Source organism: Oncorhynchus keta, chromosome 1 (genome assembly GCF_023373465.1).
Source record: "Oncorhynchus keta strain PuntledgeMale-10-30-2019 chromosome 1, Oket_V2, whole genome shotgun sequence".
Classification (NCBI taxonomy): Eukaryota; Metazoa; Chordata; class Actinopteri; order Salmoniformes; family Salmonidae; genus Oncorhynchus; species Oncorhynchus keta.
In genome coordinates this window covers 15,528,462-15,549,267 of record NC_068421.1, presented here as the reverse complement: position 1 = coordinate 15,549,267, position 20,806 = coordinate 15,528,462, and the positions used below count along the sequence as shown (strand labels likewise).

The following is a 20,806-nucleotide window of genomic DNA, read 5'->3' as shown; positions in this document are numbered from 1 at the left end:
CGTATAAGAGTTGTGGAACAGGGAGAGTAAGGGAAGACGTTTAAGAGTTGTGGAACAGGGAGAGTAAGGGAAGACGTATAAGAGTTGTGGAACAGGGAGAGTAAGGGAAGACGTATAAGAGTTGTGGAACAGGGAGAGTAAGGGAAGACGTTTAAATAAGAGTTGTGGAACAGGTAGAGTAAGGGAAGACGTATAAGAGTTGTGGAACAGGGAGAGTAAGGGAAGACGTATAAGAGTTGTGGAACAGGGAGAGTAAGGGAAGACGTTTAAGAGTTGTGGAACAGGTAGAGTAAGGGAAGACGTATAAGAGTTGTGGAACAGGGAGAGTAAGGGAAGACGTATAAGAGTTGTGGAACAGGGAGAGTAAGGGAAGACGTATAAGAGTTGTGGAACAGGGAGAGTAAGGGAAGACGTATAAGAGTTGTGGAACAGGGAGAGTAAGGGAAGACGTATAAGAGTTGTGGAACAGGGAGAGTAAGGGAAGACGTTTAAGAGTTGTGGAACAGGGAGAGTAAGGGAAGACGTATAAGAGTTGTGGAACAGGGAGAGTAAGGGAAGACGTATAAGAGTTGTGGAACAGGGAGAGTAAGGGAAGACGTATAAGAGTTGTGGAACAGGGAGAGTAAGGGAAGACGTATAAGAGTTGTGGAACAGGGAGAGTAAGGGAAGACGTATAAGAGTTGTGGGACAGGGAGAGTAAGGGAAGACGTATAAGAGTTGTGGGACAGGGAGAGTAAAGGAAGACGTATAAGAGTTGTGGAACAGGGAGAGTAAGGGAAGACGTATAAGAGTTGTGGGACAGGGAGAGTAAGGGAAGACGTATAAGAGTTGTGGAACAGGGAGAGTAAGGGAAGACGTATAAGAGTTGTGGAACAGGGAGAGTAAGGGAAGACGTATAAGAGTTGTGGAACAGGGAGAGGAAGGGAAGACGTATAAGATCCAGGAAAAGGTGGGGTCAGGGAGGTCCTCGGGCCGAGAGAGAAGGGAGGAAAGTGTAGTCACAAGGCTGAGACTGGGACACATTAGGCTCAATAGTACATTGATGGTGGTGGGGAAACAGACTGGGAGGTGTGATCATTGTCAGGAGGAGATGGAGACAGTGGAACATGTTCTATTTCAGTGCCAGAAATATGTGAGAGAAATTGAGCGATTTGTTATTAGATTTGAGGGGTAATGGGGTTGAAGAACCAGGATTAAGTGAACTTTCGGGGAAATCTTCAGGAGATGTAGTATTTAATTATGTATATCGTTTCCTTAGGGAGACGAGATTATTGGGTAGGATTTAGACCTTCCCCCCTGGTCCACACTCCAGTCCAGTTGGTGGCGGTAATACACCTAAAATCCACAGAAGAAGAAGAACACATGTTATTTCACTTTCACTTCTGTGTTCATGAATACACCTACGAGAACATGTTATTGCAAATATGATAACCACAATTTTAATTTCATTCATGCAGTTTTCCATCATAGGTGAGTTCATTATTTGAGTTGTGTTTTTGGCATTCTTGTCTCACCAAGTTGTGTAATAGTATAACAAACTGAATGCAGTTTTACTTTGTATACATTTTTTAAAGGCTTCAATAGGCTAAACCCAGCAAACACAACCCCTACACAATATTGTCTTCACGTTGTCTATTGAAATATGCTACAGAAACGATAAGTTGAAGTGTTGTCTTCCAGCCCCTCATTCTCTTCATCGCCATTGCATCGCAACCCAAGGGACCTTGTATCCGAAAAATATCCAGTTGGTAATGATAGATGATGTCATTGTCTATTACTACAACAGCAGTGCTGAACAAGAGGCCGTCGTGCCAGAATGGTTGAACCACCCTGAGGGAATTGAATTTTGGCAGGAGGTTCATCGAAATCTGAAATTTAATCGATATGTAATGGATACTGCCGTGAGAGTAACAAGTGAACATTACAATCATTCACATGGTAAGACAAAATATGTGTGCCGAGACAGTGCAACAGAGCTGAAGGCCTTAAGGAGAATTGCATGGCTATACAGAGGTTCAATAACCAAAAAAACATATTTTCTTAGTTGCAGCCATTAGCGTACCTTTGTGAGCTGATACTTTTAACCAGCAGTCTATATTTGAAGTAAATGGTGCTGATTTATTATGGTCATTTTATCTGTCATACAGATCACTTTTACCAAGCTCACGGACGCTGTGGATGGAAGTCAGACGGAACCACAGAGGCCTTTATGAGCCATGCATATGATGGCAAGGACTTTGTCAGCTTCGATGTATCGACCAGAACATGGACAGCTGCAGTTTCCCATGCTGTTTTTTACAAAAGAAAAAGGGAAACAGATTTAGAAGATCTTGTTAGGCTGGTCATTCATTACGAATCTGGATGCATCCGGTGGCTGGAGAAACTGTTAGAGTTTAGCGTTACAGTTCGAGAACCCAAAGGTAACAACACACCTTTATTAACCGGTACATTTTGTAAAACCTCAACGAGGTATTGCACTTACCATACCTATGCTCTCCTTTCCATTAAACAAAATCATTGCCCCAGAGCACAAGCTATACAGTGCCTTTCGGAGAGTATTCATACCCCTTGACTTTTTCCACACTTTGTTTACGTTACAGCCTTATACTAAAATGGATGAATACAAAATAAATCCTCAGCAATCTACACACAATACCCCACAATGACAATGCGAAAACAGGTTTTTAGAAAATGGCTGCAAATGTGTTAAAAAAAACTCAAACAGAAATAACTTATTTACATAAGTATTCAGACCCTTTGCTATGAGACTCAAAATTGAGCGCTCTGTAGCAGGTTCTCAGACTGAGGCCACGGTTCATCTTTCAACAGGACAACGACCCTAAGCACACAGCCAAGACAATGCAGGAGTGGCTTCGGGACATGTCTTTCAATGTTCTTGAGTGGCCCAGCCAGAGCCCAGATCGAACATCTCTGGAGAGACCTGAAAATAGCTGTGCAGCAACAGTCCCCATCCAACCTGACAGAGCTTGAGCGGATCTGCAGAGAATAATAAGAGAAACACCCATATACAGGTGTGCCAAGCTTGTAGCGTCATAGCCAAGAAGACTCAAGGCTGTAATCGCTGCCAAAGGTGCTTCAACTAATTACTGAATAAAGGGTCTGAATACTTATGGAAATGTGATATCAGGTTTTTTTTTTTTATTAGCAAAAACTTCTAAAAAAAAACGTTTTTGCTTTGTCATTGTGGGGTATTGTGCGTAGGTTTGATGAGGAGAAAAAACTATTTAATACATTTTAGAATAAGTTTGTAACATAATAAAATGTGCAAAAAGTCAAGGAGTCTGAATACTTTCCAAAGGCACTGTATATGTTCTTCGAGATGTGACATTTTGTAGTTAACAAGCAACACATGTCTGTAATGTCAAGATGTCACTTGCATTGGAAAGGCAGACCAAATGTGTTCATCAAAAATGTTCCTCTTAAGTCCCTGCGGTGAGTCTGTTTGAGAGACCGCCTCATGGCAACTCCGAGGTGGAGGTCACATGTCATGTGACAGGGTTCTACCCTCGGGCGGTGCAGGTGGAATGGCTGGGGGCAGAGGGGCATCCCATGGTAGACGGGGTGAACAGTGGGGAGGTGCTGCCCAACGGAGACGGTTCATACCAGCTAAGGAAGAGCCTGACTGTCCCACAGGAAGCCCAGGACACCCAGAGCTACAGCTGCCTGGTGCTCCACAGCAGTATAGCTGGGAACATCACAGTAACCTGGGGTAGGGTACATTTCCCAATATAATTGACAATTGAATCCGCTGAAGATATACTACAGCATGTAATATGTTCATATGTATGTCTTTTTCTAGTGCCAAAGAAGAACCTGGCCAATGTGCTCATGGCTATAGTCATCATTGTATCTGTAGTCTTGATACTCACTGTCCTTTTCAAGTATTTAGTATGGAGGAGAGCAGTAGGTAAGAGTCAATCTTAATTCTTGCTGCACTAGGTGTTATTTCTGATCAGAGTAAAGTAAACAAGAGCTTAATGACCCCTCACACACGTTTGAAAGATTTTTCCCTTTCCTGTTTATTCAGCACAAAACCCAGAGTAAGAGGATGACCAACGATGAATGAGAAAAGTCTGTATGCATTTGATGCTCTATACAACCCTAAAGTAATTTACATAATGTTATGTAAACCCCACCTCTTTAAGGAATACCTAGGATAGGATAAGTAATCCTCCCCCCCCCCCTTTAATATTTAGATGCACTATTGTAAAGTGACTATTCTACTGGATGTCATAAGGTGAATGCACCAATTTGTAAGTCGCTCTGGATAAGAGCGTCTGATAAATGACTTAAATGTAAATGTAATGTTAGACTTGCTGCTTTTGTTGTTGTGGTTGATGCTCTATACAACCCTAAAGTCATTTACATAATGGTAGACTTGCTGCTTTTGTTGTTGTGGTTGATGCTCTATACAACCCTAAAGTCATTTACATAATGTTAGACTTGCTGCTTTTGTTGTTGTGGTTGATGCTCTATACAACCCTAAAGTAATTTACATAATGTTAGACTTGCTGCTTTTGTTGTTGTGGTTGATGCTCTATACAACCCTAAAGTAATTTACATAATGTTAGACTTGCTGCTTTTGTTGTTGTGGTTGATGCTCTATACAATTCTAAAGTAATTTACATAATGTTAGACTTGCTGCTTTTGTTGTTGTGGTTGATGCTCTATACAACCCTAAATTAATTTACATAATGTTAGACTTGCTGCTTTTGTTGTTGTGGTTGATGCTCTATACAACCCTAAAGTAATTTACATAATGTTAGACTTGCTGCTTTTGTTGTTGTGGTTGATGCTCTATACAACCCTAAAGTCATTTACATAATGTTAGACTTGCTGCTTTTGTTGTTGTGGTTGATGCTCTATACAATCCTAAAGTCATTTACATAATGTTAGACTTGCTGCTTTTGTTGTTGTGGTTGATGCTCTATACAACCCTAAAGTAATTTACATAATGTTAGACTTGCTGCTTTTGTTGTTGTGGTTGATGCTCTATACAACCCTAAAGTCATTTACATAATGTTAGACTTGCTGCTTTTGTTATTGTGGTTGATGCTCTATACAATTCTAAAGTAATTTACATAATGTTAGACTTGCTGCTTTTGTTGTTGTGGTTGATGCTCTATACAACCTAAAGTAATTTACATAATGTTAGACTTGCTGCTTTTGTTGTTGTGGTTGATGCTCTATACAATCCTAAAGTAATTTACATAATGTTAGACTTGCTGCTTTTGTTGTTGTGGTTGATGCTCTATACAACCCTAAAGTAATTTACATAATGTTAGACTTGCTGCTTTTGTTGTTGTGGTTGATGCTCTATACAATCCTAAAGTAATTTACATAATGTTAGACTTGCTGCTTTTGTTGTTGTGGTTGATGCTCTATACAATTCTAAAGTAATTTACATAATGTTAGACTTGCTGCTTTTGTTGTTGTGGTTGATGCTCTATACAATTCTAAAGTAATTTACATAATGTTAGACTTGCTGCTTTTGTTGTTGTGGTTGATGCTCTATACAATTCTAAAGTAATTTACATAATGTTAGACTTGCTGCTTTTGTTGTTGTGGTTGATGCTCTATACAACCCTAAAGTAATTTACATAATGTTAGACTTGCTGCTTTTGTTGTTGTGGTTGATGCTCTATACAATTCTAAAGTAATTTACATAATGTTAGACTTGCTGCTTTTGTTGTTGTGGTTGATGCTCTATACAATTCTAAAGTAATTTACATAATGTTAGACTTGCTGCTTTTGTTGTTGTGGTTGATGCTCTATACAATTCTAAAGTAATTTACATAATGTTAGACTTGCTGCTTTTGTTGTTGTGGTTGATGCTCTATACAACCCTAAAGTAATTTACATAATGTTAGACTTGCTGCTTTTGTTGTTGTGGTTGATGCTCTATACAATGTAATTTACATAATGTTAGACTTGCTGCTTTTGTTGTTGTGGTTGATGCTCTATACAATCCTAAAGTAATTTACATAATGTTAGACTTGCTGCTTTTGTTGTTGTGGTTGATGCTCTATACAATTCTAAAGTAATTTACATAATGTTAGACTTGCTGCTTTTGTTGTTGTGGTTGATGCTCTATACAATTCTAAAGTAATTTACATAATGTTAGACTTGCTGCTTTTGTTGTTGTGGTTGATGCTCTATACAACCCTAAAGTCATTTACATAATGTTAGACTTGCTGCTTTTGTTGTTGTGGTTGATGCTCTATACAATCCTAAAGTCATTTACATAATGTTAGACTTGCTGCTTTTGTTGTTGTGGTTGATGCTCTATACAACCCTAAAGTAATTTACATAATGTTAGACTTGCTGCTTTTGTTGTTGTGGTTGATGCTCTATACAACCCTAAAGTAATTTACATAATGTTAGACTTGCTGCTTTTGTTGTTGTGGTTGATGCTCTATACAACCCTAAAGTAATTTACATAATGTTAGACTTGCTGCTTTTGTTGTTGTGGTTGATGCTCTATACAACCCTAAAGTAATTTACATAATGTTAGACTTGCTGCTTTTGTTGTTGTGGTTGATGCTCTATACAATCCTAAAGTCATTTACATAATGTTAGACTTGCTGCTTTTGTTGTTGTGGTTGATGCTCTATACAACCCTAAAGTAATTTACATAATGTTAGACTTGCTGCTTTTGTTGTTGTGGTTGATGCTCTATACAACCCTAAAGTAATTTACATAATGTTAGACTTGCTGCTTTTGTTGTTGTGGTTGATGCTCTATACAACCCTAAAGTAATTTACATAATGTTAGACTTGCTGCTTTTGTTGTTGTGGTTGATGCTCTATACAACCCTAAAGTAATTTACATAATGTTAGACTTGCTGCTTTTGTTGTTGTGGTTGATGCTCTATACAACCCTAAAGTAATTTACATAATGTTAGACTTGCTGCTTTTGTTGTTGTGGTTGATGCTCTATACAACCCTAAAGTAATTTACATAATGTTAGACTTGCTGCTTTTGTTGTTGTGGTTGATGCTCTATACAATCCTAAAGTAATTTACATAATGTTAGACTTGCTGCTTTTGTTGTTGTGGTTGATGCTCTATACAACCCTAAAGTAATTTACATAATGTTAGACTTGCTGCTTTTGTTGTTGTGGTTGATGCTCTATACAACCCTAAAGTAATTTACATAATGTTAGACTTGCTGCTTTTGTTGTTGTGGTTGATGCTCTATACAACCCTAAAGTAATTTACATAATGTTAGACTTGCTGCTTTTGTTGTTGTGGTTGATGCTCTATACAACCCTAAAGTCATTTACATAATGTTAGACTTGCTGCTTTTGTTGTTGTGGTTGATGCTCTATACAACCCTAAAGTCATTTACATAATGGTAGACTTGCTGCTTTTGTTGTTGTGGTTGATGCTCTATACAACCCTAAAGTCATTTACATAATGTTAGACTTGCTGCTTTTGTTATTGTGGTTGATGCTCTATACAATTCTAAAGTAATTTACATAATGTTAGACTTGCTGCTTTTGTTGTTGTGGTTGATGCTCTATACAATTCTAAAGTAATTTACATAATGTTAGACTTGCTGCTTTTGTTGTTGTGGTTGATGCTCTATACAACCCTAAAGTAATTTACATAATGTTAGACTTGCTGCTTTTGTTGTTGTGGTTGATGCTCTATACAACCCTAAAGTAATTTACATAATGTTAGACTTGCTGCTTTTGTTGTTGTGGTTGATGCTCTATACAACCCTAAAGTCATTTACATAATGTTAGACTTGCTGCTTTTGTTGTTGTGGTTGATGCTCTATACAATCCTAAAGTCATTTACATAATGTTAGACTTGCTGCTTTTGTTGTTGTGGTTGATGCTCTATACAACCCTAAAGTAATTTACATAATGTTAGACTTGCTGCTTTTGTTGTTGTGGTTGATGCTCTATACAACCCTAAAGTCATTTACATAATGTTAGACTTGCTGCTTTTGTTATTGTGGTTGATGCTCTATACAATTCTAAAGTAATTTACATAATGTTAGACTTGCTGCTTTTGTTGTTGTGGTTGATGCTCTATACAACCCTAAAGTAATTTACATAATGTTAGACTTGCTGCTTTTGTTGTTGTGGTTGATGCTCTATACAATTCTAAAGTAATTTACATAATGTTAGACTTGCTGCTTTTGTTGTTGTGGTTGATGCTCTATACAACCCTAAAGTAATTTACATAATGTTAGACTTGCTGCTTTTGTTGTTGTGGTTGATGCTCTATACAATTCTAAAGTAATTTACATAATGTTAGACTTGCTGCTTTTGTTGTTGTGGTTGATGCTCTATACAATTCTAAAGTAATTTACATAATGTTAGACTTGCTGCTTTTGTTGTTGTGGTTGATGCTCTATACAATTCTAAAGTAATTTACATAATGTTAGACTTGCTGCTTTTGTTGTTGTGGTTGATGCTCTATACAATTCTAAAGTAATTTACATAATGTTAGACTTGCTGCTTTTGTTGTTGTGGTTGATGCTCTATACAACCCTAAAGTAATTTACATAATGTTAGACTTGCTGCTTTTGTTGTTGTGGTTGATGCTCTATACAATTCTAAAGTAATTTACATAATGTTAGACTTGCTGCTTTTGTTGTTGTGGTTGATGCTCTATACAATTCTAAAGTAATTTACATAATGTTAGACTTGCTGCTTTTGTTGTTGTGGTTGATGCTCTATACAATTCTAAAGTAATTTACATAATGTTAGACTTGCTGCTTTTGTTGTTGTGGTTGATGCTCTATACAACCCTAAAGTAATTTACATAATGTTAGACTTGCTGCTTTTGTTGTTGTGGTTGATGCTCTATACAATCCTAAAGTAATTTACATAATGTTAGACTTGCTGCTTTTGTTGTTGTGGTTGATGCTCAATAAAGTACATAATGTTAGACCTGCTTTTGTTGTTGTGGTTGATGCTAAAGTAATTTACATAATGTTAGACTTGCTGCTTTTGTTGTTGTGGTTGATGCTCTATACAATTCTAAAGTAATTTACATAATGTTAGACTTGCTGCTTTTGTTGTTGTGGTTGATGCTCTATACAACCCTAAAGTCATTTACATAATGTTAGACTTGCTGCTTTTGTTGTTGTGGTTGATGCTCTATACAATCCTAAAGTCATTTACATAATGTTAGACTTGCTGCTTTTGTTGTTGTGGTTGATGCTCTATACAACCTTAAAGTAATTTACATAATGTTAGACTTGCTGCTTTTGTTGTTGTGGTTGATGCTCTATACAACCCTAAAGTAATTTACATAATGTTAGACTTGCTGCTTTTGTTGTTGTGGTTGATGCTCTATACAACCCTAAAGTAATTTACATAATGTTAGACTTGCTGCTTTTGTTGTTGTGGTTGATGCTCTATACAATCCTAAAGTAATTTACATAATGTTAGACTTGCTGCTTTTGTTGTTGTGGTTGATGCTCTATACAACCCTAAAGTAATTTACATAATGTTAGACTTGCTGCTTTTGTTGTTGTGGTTGATGCTCTATACAATCCTAAAGTAATTTACATAATGTTAGACTTGCTGCTTTTGTTGTTGTGGTTGATGCTCTATACAACCCTAAAGTAATTTACATAATGTTAGACTTGCTGCTTTTGTTGTTGTTGTTGATGCTCTATACAACCCTAAAGTAATTTACATAATGTTAGACTTGCTGCTTTTGTTGTTGTGGTTGATGCTCTATACAACCCTAAAGTAATTTACATAATGTTAGACTTGCTGCTTTTGTTGTTGTGGGTTGATGCTCTATACAACCTAAAGTAATTTACATAATGTTAGACTTGCTGCTTTTGTTGTTGTGGTTGATGCTCTATACAACCCTAAAGTCATTTACATAATGTTAGACTTGCTGCTTTTGTTGTTGTGGTTGATGCTCTATACAACCCTAAAGTAATTTACATAATGTTAGACTTGCTGCTTTTGTTGTTGTGGTTGATGCTCTATACAATCCTAAAGTAATTTACATAATGTTAGACTTGCTGCTTTTGTTGTTGTGGTTGATGCTCTATACAACCCTAAAGTAATTTACATAATGTTAGACTTGCTGCTTTTGTTGTTGTGGTTGATGCTCTATACAACCTAAAGTAATTTACATAATGTTAGACTTGCTGCTTTTGTTGTTGTGGTTCATGCTCTATACAACCCTAAAGTAATTTACATAATGTTAGACTTGCTGCTTTTGTTGTTGTGGTTGATGCTCTATACAACCCTAAAGTAATTTACATAATGTTAGACTTGCTGCTTTTGTTGTTGTGGTTGATGCTCTATACAACCCTAAAGTAATTTACATAATGTTAGACTTGCTGCTTTTGTTGTTGATGCTCTATACAATCCTAAAGTCATTTACATAATGTTAGACTTGCTGCTTTTGTTGTTGTGGTTGATGCTCTATACAATCCTAAAGTCATTTACATAATGTTAGACTTGCTGCTTTTGTTGTTGTGGTTGATGTTACAATTTTTGTTTTTTGTGTTTTTTTTGTGTTTTTCTGCAGGTACTGCAGGGTACAGGACAACCTCACCGCATCAAAGGGACGATGGACGGGGGCCATTTACCGTCAAATCTTGGGTGAGAACCTCCTTCCCTCAGCCAGGGCATTGAAAATGGGTCGTGGATGGATATTCCAGCATGACCCAAAACACACGGCCAAGGCAACAAAAGAGTGTCTCAAGAAGAAACACATTAAGGTCCTGGATTGGCCTAGCCAGTCTCCACACCTTAATCCCATAGAAAATCTGTGGAGGGAGCTGAAGGTTTGAGTTGCCAAACGTCAGCCACGAAACCTTAATGACTTGGATAAGATCTGTGCAAACCTGGTGGCCAACTACAAGAAACGTCTGACCTCTGTGATTGCCAACAAGGGTTTTGCCACCAAGTACTACTAAGTCACGTTTTGCAGAGGGGTCAAATACTTATTTCCCTCATTAAAATGCAAATCAATTTCTAACATTTTTGACGTGTGTTTTTCTGGATTTTTGTTGTTGTTATGCTGTCTCTCACTGTTCAAATAAACCACCATTAAAATGATAGACTGATCATTTCTTTCATGGGCAAACGTGGGCAAACGTACAAAATCAGCAGGGGATCAAAGATCAGCCAGTTGGCCACAACATTAAAGACCATGTTTGTTTGTGGGGGGGTCAGGTGCGGCTGTGTCTCACCCATCTCGCTGTGTCTCTCTCTCACTGTGTGTGTCTGTGTAGCTGTGATCTACTCAAACCGCTCTTCTCCTGTCCCCAGAGTGGGATGTATGTGTTCCAGTTGTTTGACCACTATGCCTGTAACGGAACCCGTCTGCTCTTCCTCTCTGTGTTCGAGGCCATGGAATGGATATTTGGTGAGGCTGATCAAAATACACGGCTCAAAAAAATAAAGGGAACACTTAAACAACACAATGTAACTCCAAGTCAATCACACTTCTATGAAATCAAACTGTCCACATAGGAAGCAACACTGATTGACAATCAATTTCACATGCTGTTGTGCAAATGGAATAGACAACAGGTGGAAACAGTCCTCCATGTGCTCGCCAGAGGTAGCCTGACTGCCATTAGGTACCGAGATGAGATCCTCAGACCCCTTGTGAGACCATATGCTGGTGCGGTTGGCCCTGGGCTCCTCCTAATGCAAGACAATGCTAGACCTCATGTGGCTGGAGTGTGTCAGCAGTTCCTGCAAGAGGAAGGCATTGATGCTATGGACTGGCCCGCCCGTTCCCCAGACCTGAATCCAATTGAGCACATCTGGGACATCTGGGATGCTTTAGTCCAGGTCTGGGAGGAGATCCCTCAGGATACCATCCGCCACCTCATTAGGAGCATGCCCAGGCATTGTAGGGAGGTCATACAGGCACGTGGAGGCCACACACACTACTGAGCCTCATTTTGTCTTGTTTTATGGACATTACATCAAACTTGGATCAGCCTGTATTGTGGTTTTCTACTTGAATTTTGAGTGTGACACCAAATCCAGACCTCCATGGGTTGATACATTTGATTTCCATTGATAATTTTTGTGTGATTTTGTTGTCAGCACATTCAACTATGTAAAGAAAAAAGTATTTAATAAGAATATTTCATTCATTCAGATCTAGGATGTGTTATTTTAGTGTTCCCTTAATTTTTTTGAGCAGTGTATATTGGTCACATACACGTGTTTAGCAGATGTTATAACTAACTTGGAATATATTTCTGTCAATGATTGTATGCCCTCCTTTATGTCCAATAATATATATAAAACATACATTTACAAACACACTTGCTTTACACAAGCAACTTGAAATGATGGTAGTGTTCTCAACAGCAACAAAAACAACTGATTTGGATGTTAAAAGTACATCTTGATGTTGAAGAAATCCTAATTTCCTCTCGTCTCTCCCAGGTGTCATTTATCTGCTCTCTGGTGGAGTACCAGCACCTGACCTTCAACTGCTGGTATGTGTACCCAGGATGGGTGTATTGTTCTGGGCTGGCTGTTGGCCCTCTCCTCCATCGTCCTGGTCCCCGTGGGGGCCCTGCTACAGATCTGCACCGGGACAGGCCGTCTTAGAGGTGAGAGTGTGACTGACCTGTGACTGGTGTTCATAAACAGTTTTCTTCATGGATTGGTCATAGGATAATTATGTTTAAAGGATCAAATTGGAGGACTTATAGATCTGAAATTATTTTTGTAAACTGAGTGGGTAGGTATAATTAATTCACGTCAAAATGACCATAAAGTATTGAGGAAAGCAACTAACTCACTTAAATCATTAACCATTAAAGTTTTGTGTTGTGCTGACTATTCCCTCAACTCATCAGCATTTCCTCCACCTGTGTCGGCTGGACCATGACCTCCGGTTGACCCGGGAATAGAAAGACTAAGCCGGAGCACATGACCTCTGGAGCAGAGATGGAGGTACTCATGACCGCAGCAGGGGAGACCACAGACAAATGAACTGACACACACCTAGAAAAGCTTCTGTGTCAAAGTTCTTTGTGTACTGATCATTTATCTTAACACAACACCTAGCTGGACTCTTCTATCCTTACCAACATGTTGAGAGAATACCATTGATAATGAACAATGGCGCATTTTTCAATACAGTGTCATCATGTTCCATATTTGAACAGTGTGTCACCACAATACATTTGAAAGAACATCGCCCAAGCACAGAGCGAGCAACCTAGAGACAATGCAGATTGTCATTGTACTAAACAAAACACAATGTTCTTTCAACTGTCCCGGCTCAAGGCTTAACATGGGTTACTGGCAGCTCATGACGTCACTCCAGTTTACATGGTAGCAGTTGTAGTCACTACTAAAAGGTCATCTCATTCTGTCAGTTTCTTATTATGAAAGACCATTTTTGGCCAATCTAAAACAACTCTTTAACTAATAGTATTTTTGTTACGTAAATTTGTGCTTTGCCTCAATTACATTTTAATAATACTTATTAGACATCAGAAACATTGGTGAATTCCCCACAAAATGATGCTTACCTAAAAACACAAATTAAAGTAGATAAAAAAATAAACTGTCTTTATGTAAGATATGTGTGTACTGGAATTCCCTTGGATGAGACTCAAGAAGCAAACACATCCACACCTGCTGTTGTCAATACTAAAACAAACAAATGTTAATACATAATTCCCTGGTAGGATCTCCAAGATCCTGAATGAGATAGCCTTTTTAACCATACGATACGGTTATACACAGAGTGTACAGCACATTAGGAATATTTAGTTCCACCCCCTTGTGCCTTCAGAACAGCCTCAATTCATCAGGGCATGGACTCTACAAGGAGTGGAAAGTGTTCCACAGAGATGCTGGCCCATGTCGACTCCAATGTATCACACAGTTGTGTCAAGTTGGCTGGATGTCCTTTGGTTGGTGAACCATTCTTGATACACATGGGAAACTGTTGAGTGTGAAAAACCCAGCAGCGTTGCAGTTCTTGACACACTCAAACCAGTGCGCCTGACACCTACTACCATAGCCTGTTGTTCAAAGGCACTTAAATATTCAAAAGGGACAAAAAATCCTTCTTTAATCGGTGTTCTCCCCTTCATCTACACTAACTGATTGAGGTGTATTTAACAGATGACATAAATAAGGGATCATAACTTTGACCTGAATTTACCTGGTCAGTCTGTTTTATATATGGCAAATACAAAAAGAATGTACATTGTCAGTATAATTTCTCTATACGTAGTGAAGTTCATCCAAAAGCACGTCTTGATATTCAGCTCACTAAAAGGTAAGCTGAAGCTGAGTTCTTATGGCAGGCAATGAGTAGTACTCAGACGCTGTGCAGAAATACACAGTGTGGCATAGTGCCGTCCTGTCGACATTGTCTCACGCGTCATTAAACCTTCAACCTCTTCCCCTCAGCCACTCTAGGAATTTCGTTGGAGCTGTGAAGTGAAGTGACTGTTAGAGGGTTACAAACTGGCCGGGTGCCCTGCCTTTCCTTGGGCAGGTGCTAGAGAAGATCACCATGGGTGGAGCTGTCAGGGGGCATGATGGTGACTGTCTCAGGGGGTTTGGCACTGGCCTGCCCAGAGTGAGAGCGGGACGTGGTGACGCTGACTGGAGAATGCTGTGACAGGGAAACAGGGCAGTACTGTGGGAGCATATCTGACATGGGGACCAGGAGGGACGAGGGTGGGACCGGGGCCTCCACCCCATTGTGGGTATGAGTGGCAATATTAGGGTCAACTGAGTCTCTCTTGAAACTGGCGTCCCCTCCCACTCCTGGCTCTGGACTAGAAGTGTTGTGATCCTCTTCCCTCCCCAGGTTCTTGAGGCTGGGATAGCAGCCTGACTGAGCCATAACCTGGTGTATCCTCTCCCAGCCTGCGTTGGCTGTGTTGGCATTGGGGTCATTATTATCAGGGTCATTGTTATAGGGGTTGTTGTTTTGGTGGTTGGCGGCCTGATACAGCAGCTGTGTGTGCTGGCGGAGCTGGGCGATGTCTCGGTCTGTGGCGTTGCTCTGGCGGAGGAGGTCCTGGGTGCGCAGCGTGATGTCAAGCAGGCCTGACTGGCTGAGGATGCCCACCGTGTTCAGGAAGCGCCTGTCGCGCGCCGCACTGAACAGGGACAGGCCTGGACCGTGCCTGCTAGGCCACCTCCTGGCCGAGAGGGGAGAGGAGCCACCGGAAGAGGAGTAGGAGGAGGCATTGGTGGTGTCGGAGCTGGACATAGAGCGGGAGACAAAGCTGGAAAGTGTGGAGGGAGAGCGGGGGCTGGGGGAGAGGGAGGAGACAGGGCTCCTCCAGTGGGACAGGCTTCTCTTGGGGTCTGGCTGCTTGCGGACATGTTTTCTGGATGGTGTCAGTAAGTGAGTAGTAGTGGACACCTCATCCCTCTTGTCCTCTGTACACATCCTCTTGTCCTGGCTCTGGTCCTCCCTGCCAGTCCCCTTACCATGGGGGTCCACTGGGGTTATGTCTGATGGCTTCTTACTGGGATGGGGAGCGATATGAGGGTAGGACTTAAGAATGGGCAGGTAGGTTCTGCTTTTTGTTTTCATAGCTGTGCTGTCAGATCTCCAGGACTGTGTTCTGTTGGGCTTTGGGGATGTGGCCGAGGCTTCACTGGGCTGCTGGACCAGGATCATATGACAGGGGCCAGAGTCATTGGAGCTTCCTCCTCTGTTCTCCCAGTTTAGCTGGTTCTGGAGGTGATGGTCTGAGCCATTCTGGGGGTGGGGGGTGAAGGGAAGATGAGAAAAAGAGAGGCAACTCCTCATGCTAACACATACTGTAAAAAGAAAAGGGCAACTTATTTGAGCGGACTTACTGTAAGAGGATTGTGAACAAGGATGAGTTTGGTGCCATCAAATACATCCCTAAAACCATTTTGTCACGTTCTGACCTTTATTTCCTTTGTTTTGTATTTATTTAGTATGGTCAGGGCGTGAGTTGGGTGGGCAGTCTATGTTTGATTTTCTATGATTTGGGATTTCTATGTTTCGGCCGAGTATGGTTCTCAATCAGAGGCAGGTGTCATTAGTTGTCTCTGATTGAGAATCATACTTAGGTAGCCTGGGTTGCACTGTTTGTTTGTGGGTGATTGTCTATGTTAGTGGCTTGTGTCAGCACAGGTCTCATTTGTAGCTTCACGGTCATCATTGGTTTATTGTTTTTGTTACTCTTTTGTATAGTGTTGCAGTGTTCAGTGTTCTCTTTATTAAAATACACTATGAACACATACCACACCACATTTTGGTCCTCTGATCCTTCTCGCCTCTCCTCTTCAGATGAAGAGGAGGAAGACCGTGACACATTTGGTCATTCTGGTTCACAGTGACATTTATTAGACAACTCATTTCCAGGTGCTTTCTTCCTCACACTCTGTCCCTGTCACCTCCTCTTCCTCCTCCACCTGTAACCCCCTCTTCCTCCTGCACCTGTCCCCATCACCTCCTCTTCCTCCTCCACCTGTAACCCCCTCTTCCTTCTGCACCTGTCCCCATCACCACCTCTTCCTCCTCCACCTGTCCCTGTCACCTCTTCTACCTGTCCCTGTCACCTTCTCTTCCTCTTCTACCTGTACCTGTCCACTCATCTTCCTTCTTCTTCTGTCCACTCATCTTCCTTCTTCTTCTGTCCACTCCTCTTCCTTCTTCTTCTGTCAACTTCTCTTCCTCCTCCTCCTGTCAACTCCTCTTCCTCCACCTCCTGTACCTGTCAGCTCCTCCATCTGTCTACTCCTCCTCATCTACCAATCACCTCCTCTTCCTCCTCCACCTGTACCTGTCACCTCAACCACTTGTCCCAGTCACCTCAACCACCTGTCCCAGTCACCTCAACCACCTGTCCCAGTCACCTCAACCACCTGTCCCAGTCACCCCCACCTGTCCCAGTCACCTCAACCACCTGTCCCAGTCACCCCCCCCACCTGTCCCAGTCACCTCAACCACTTGTCCCAGTCACCTCAACCACCTGTCCCAGTCACCTCAACTACCTGTCCCAGTCACCCCCCACCTGTCCCAGTCACCTCAACCACCTGTCCCAGTCACCTCCTCTTCCACTTGTCACCTCTTCCTCCTCCACCTGTCCCATCAACTCCCCCCCCCCTGTACCTGTCTCCTCCTCTTCTTCCTGTCACCTCCTCATTCACCTGTCCCTGTCACCCCCTCTCCACTTCCTCATGTCCCTGTCACCTCCTCCATCTGTCTACTCCTCCTCTACCTGTCCCCTCCTCTTCCTCATACACCTGTCCCTATCACCTTGTCTTCCTCCTCCACTTATCCTTGTCACTTCCTCTTCCTCCTGTCCCCTCCTCTTCCTCCTCCGCCTGTCCCCTCCTCCACCTGTCCCCTCCTCTTCCTCCTCCTCCTGTCCCCTCCTCGCCCTCCTCCTCCGCCTGTCCCCTCCTCGCCCTCCTCCGCCTCTCCCCTCTTCCTCCTCCGCCTGTCCCCTACTCTTCCTCCTCTGCCTGTCCCCTCTATTTCTGTATCCATTTCTCCTTTTTTATTTGTTACTCCGTTTAGTTTGGCTGTCCTATGATTGGCCACCTCCTGCCATGTCTTTCTTCACAGTTTCATGCTCTAGTCAAGCCACCTCTTCAATGCTTTTCAATTAGGAACATTTTTTAATTGGACATTTGGTTTACTTTATCAATTGACTACTGAAATGTAACTGACCTCAAGCCTGCCTCCCACCTCTCTCACCTGTTTGAGCACCACGTTCCTGATGATGAATATGGGAGTGAGGCCGGGGCTTCCGGGGCTGGGGACCAGGGTGTGATTCCCCTGGAGAGGGGCCTGCTCGGGCTTGACTTGGCTCTGTAGACACTCCCTTCCCCTGGGCTCACTCACGCTGCCGCCCTGGTCCTCTCTATCCGCATGGAGCCAGTCTGTGCAGCTGTTGTTGTCTGGAGGAGAGAGAGAGAGAGAGAGAAGAGAGAGAAGAGAGAGAGAGAGAGAGAGAGAGAGAGAGAGAGAGAGAGAAGCAAGTTAAGGGAAGAGATGAGTGTAAAGAATTGAAGAAATACAGATGGATTGAAGGGGAATACAGGGGGGATGGGAGCTGTCCTCACAAGAAATTGGACAATTATTTTTATACCGTTTCCCACTGGTTACTGAGTGAGTCATGTGTACCTGTGAGGTCATACTCACAAGTCATCAAGGACAGTAATCTAGTACTCCTCATGAAGCATCAGCAATACTACTGAGTAGAGGGCCAGTGAGCATGTAGACTATACGTGTGTCCTTCTCTATCTAGGAATACAACACCTCAGACTGGTTGCACGTCACATACTTGTCATACTGTAGTCAGTAATTAATTCTATTGGAAGCTGTGACTTGCACTGCCTGGCCTGTGTAACACTGTGTCACCCTGTGTCATGACCCCATTATTTTTATTTCTACTTTGCACATTCTTCCACTGCAAATCTACCATTCCAGTGTTTTACTTGCTATATTGTATTTACTTTGCCACCATGGCCTTTTTTTTGCCTTTACCTCCCTTATCTCACCTCATTTGCTCACATCGTATATAGACCTTTTCTACTGTATTATTGAATGTATGTTCGTTTTACTCCATGTTTAACTCTGTGTCGTTGTATGTGTCGAACTGGCCAGGTCGCAATTGTAAATGAGAACTTGTTCTTAACTTGCCTACCTGGTTAAATAAAGGTGTTCTCAACTGGCCTACCTGGTTAAATAAAGGTGAAATAAATACAATTTTAAAAAATGATGGTCACCCTGTCTGGCAGTGTGAGAGTTTACAGGAAACACATTGGAGTGAGAAAGAGCGAGGGGGTGGGTGAGTCTCCGGGAACGTTCTCCCTCACCCGAATATCCAGAATCTTTTTCAGATCCGCAGCGAGAGCCTCTTCTGTTGGACTCTGTGTCTGCAGTACTCCTTGAGGCCAGCAGGGTGGCAGTGTTGCTCCTGTCCTCTGCATTCTTACTGGTTGCACGTGGCTCTCGCCCACTTAGACAAGCCTGTTCCAGAGGCATACTGCGTCCTGGTGGAGAACCAAATACACCACTGAGTAACATTTCCCTGGAATATGTTTTAAAATGCATCAGCCGATGGTACTTCAAAAAAAGCTACTCTCATAAAAATAGAAAGACCTTGGTTCCAAGTAGCAGAAAAAAATAATAACTCCTCACTGAATATTTTTACGTGTTGAAATGACATTATGCTGCTGGATACATAATCTCTGATATAGCTCCTCCTCCTTAGTCACTTCTCCCTCCTCAGCTTGTTCCCTTTGCCTGGCTCCTCCTCTTCACTCCTAGATACATCAGGGTCCCGTGTGTGTGGACTGTATGTGCATGCCGCGAGAATAGTGTGTGTGTGTGGGGGGGGGCTATGTGTGTTTGGTAATATCACACCCACCCACTAATTAAACATCACCATGACAAAATTCACCGTTTTTGCAAGTATTGTCCAGGCATGATGGGAGACGTTAAATCATGGTGGTTACCATGGACATGATCATGAGAGCTTCAGAAGTGATTTAGCACATGAGTGGGATTAGTCTTTAGAGCGGTATACTGTATGTGGATACAAACGTGGTTCTTTATGTAACACTGTGTCACCCTATAGGTCAACCCTGTTCTGACAGACATGTTTACACAATTTGGTATTTCCTCCCTCCATTTCTCTTTCCTCAAATCTTTGAATTTTCTCTGTTTGAGTGAGAGTATCTTATGTCCAGGATAAGAGAGAGAGAAAAAAGCCCCATGGTTCTGACCATTAGACTACCCACACTGTCAGCTGAATTTCAACTGTCGAGGAAAACCCATTTATCTCGTGGAGAAGAGCTTTAAGTCAGTCATGGGACTTGTAAGCAGAAATATTGGTTAAAAATCGATGTAATAAACAATAGCTGACAAAATGAAATATATTTGCACCTCAAGCTTTTTAGAGGGGCACAAAGTAACGTTGTGCGACTATATAGCCCCCTGAGAACTGACACTTTCTTGTACATGATGATACCCAATGGCAGGTTTTATGACGTTCCGACTAAGCAATTATTTATAGGTAACTTTCTGTGGTGTTATTTTGTAAACAATAGGCCACTAGGACAAACGTGTATGATGGGTATCAAACGTGCTCTGTCACAAATTGGGGCTCCTCCCCTTTCCCTTATGTAACGTCACAACTTCGGCAGAGCAGACAAACTTGCTATTGCTTTACACATTAACAAACGCGATATACCAAACGCACGAAATAAGTCAGAAATAATTAGGCCTAATAAATAAATCAAATAAATAACATGACAACTATATTTGTCAAATGTTTAAATACTTGCTTAAGTATGGTCAGCAGGTTTAAATCAGGTCAAAAAGTCCACATATAAAGCAACTGTGGTCAGTGCACCTTTTACATTAAATTATTGTTTCAAAAGTCTCCGTCTCAAAGTATATATATATATATTTTTTTTTTTAAATCACCAACATCTTACCTCCAATATCAAGTTGGACTCTTTGCCTTCACTTGTATAGCGCTCCGTCTCGCCGTATTGTTGGCTAGAGCACCTAATTTCTAGCTCTATCTTTCAACGTTTCCCTTATGTCATGTCATCTATGCGTGTCTATCGCTGCGTTTCTATTACATCTATCTCATTCAATGTATAAACTAGCTAACGGGATGTGAAGACTGCCTGTTGCCTAACGGTTAGATCCTGCGAAACGAGTCCCAGTTCCAAAATTGATAATCGGTACCCAACCTGAAAATGTCCCCGCCTCCTAGACCTCCCTGCGGGTTTCCACTAGTTGCCACAGCCACAAAGTCTGAATTGGCTACAGGCCTATTGT

The 20,806-nt window shown here is 41.5% G+C and overlaps 2 protein-coding genes and 1 long non-coding RNA gene across 27 annotated transcripts in view; 1 reads left to right on the top strand and 2 right to left on the bottom strand.

Annotated features, from left to right (window-relative positions):
* The first annotated feature begins 1,348 nt into the window (after nucleotides 1-1,348).
* On the top strand, nucleotides 1,349-14,493 carry LOC118391121 (major histocompatibility complex class I-related gene protein-like). Of its 12 annotated transcripts, none has more exons than XM_035782792.2 (10): nucleotides 1,349-1,470; nucleotides 1,681-1,938; nucleotides 2,148-2,420; nucleotides 3,541-3,730; nucleotides 3,821-3,928; nucleotides 4,049-4,061; nucleotides 10,538-10,611; nucleotides 11,284-11,380; nucleotides 12,424-12,593; nucleotides 12,843-13,399. In XM_035782792.2, the coding sequence occupies exons 1-9, from the start codon at nucleotides 1,425-1,427 to the stop codon at nucleotides 12,589-12,591; spliced, it is 1,227 nt and encodes a 408-aa protein (XP_035638685.1). In that variant the 5' UTR covers nucleotides 1,349-1,424; the 3' UTR covers nucleotides 12,592-12,593; nucleotides 12,843-13,399. The 12 variants fall into 12 exon arrangements, with proteins under 12 accessions (XP_035638685.1, XP_035638350.1, XP_035638181.1 ...); XM_035782457.2 differs by having other exon boundaries at nucleotides 11,247-11,380; XM_035782288.2 differs by having other exon boundaries at nucleotides 3,446-3,730; nucleotides 11,247-11,380.
* On the bottom strand, nucleotides 4,709-10,369 carry LOC127924674 (uncharacterized). Of its 12 annotated transcripts, none has more exons than XR_008118873.1 (4): nucleotides 10,252-10,362; nucleotides 9,799-10,122; nucleotides 5,282-5,477; nucleotides 4,709-5,152 (listed from the first exon to the last, which is right to left on the bottom strand). It is a non-coding gene; the product is annotated as an uncharacterized LOC127924674 (long non-coding RNA). The 12 variants fall into 12 exon arrangements; XR_008118603.1 differs by lacking the exon at nucleotides 5,282-5,477 and adding an exon at nucleotides 5,607-5,802 and having other exon boundaries at nucleotides 4,711-5,152; nucleotides 10,252-10,369; XR_008118805.1 differs by lacking the exon at nucleotides 5,282-5,477 and adding an exon at nucleotides 6,446-6,576 and having other exon boundaries at nucleotides 4,711-5,152.
* The window catches only part of si:ch211-132b12.7 (uncharacterized protein LOC564531 homolog), an 11,563-nt gene continuing 4,299 nt past the window's right edge, over nucleotides 13,543-20,806 (bottom strand). The window contains exons 1-4 of one of the 3 annotated variants that reach the window (XM_052508683.1): nucleotides 20,455-20,806; nucleotides 18,829-19,005; nucleotides 17,696-17,907; nucleotides 13,543-15,727 (exon numbers count right to left, since the gene is read on the bottom strand). The exon at nucleotides 20,455-20,806 is cut by the window's right edge and continues 51 nt beyond it. In XM_052508683.1, coding sequence (XP_052364643.1) covers nucleotides 14,507-15,727; nucleotides 17,696-17,907; nucleotides 18,829-18,997 — 1,602 coding nt within the window. In that variant the 5' untranslated portion in view covers nucleotides 18,998-19,005; nucleotides 20,455-20,806 and the 3' untranslated portion in view covers nucleotides 13,543-14,506. The remainder of the gene's footprint in view (nucleotides 15,728-17,695; nucleotides 17,908-18,828; nucleotides 19,006-20,454) is intronic. The other 2 variants (XM_052508818.1, XM_052508774.1) reach the window with 2 other exon arrangements.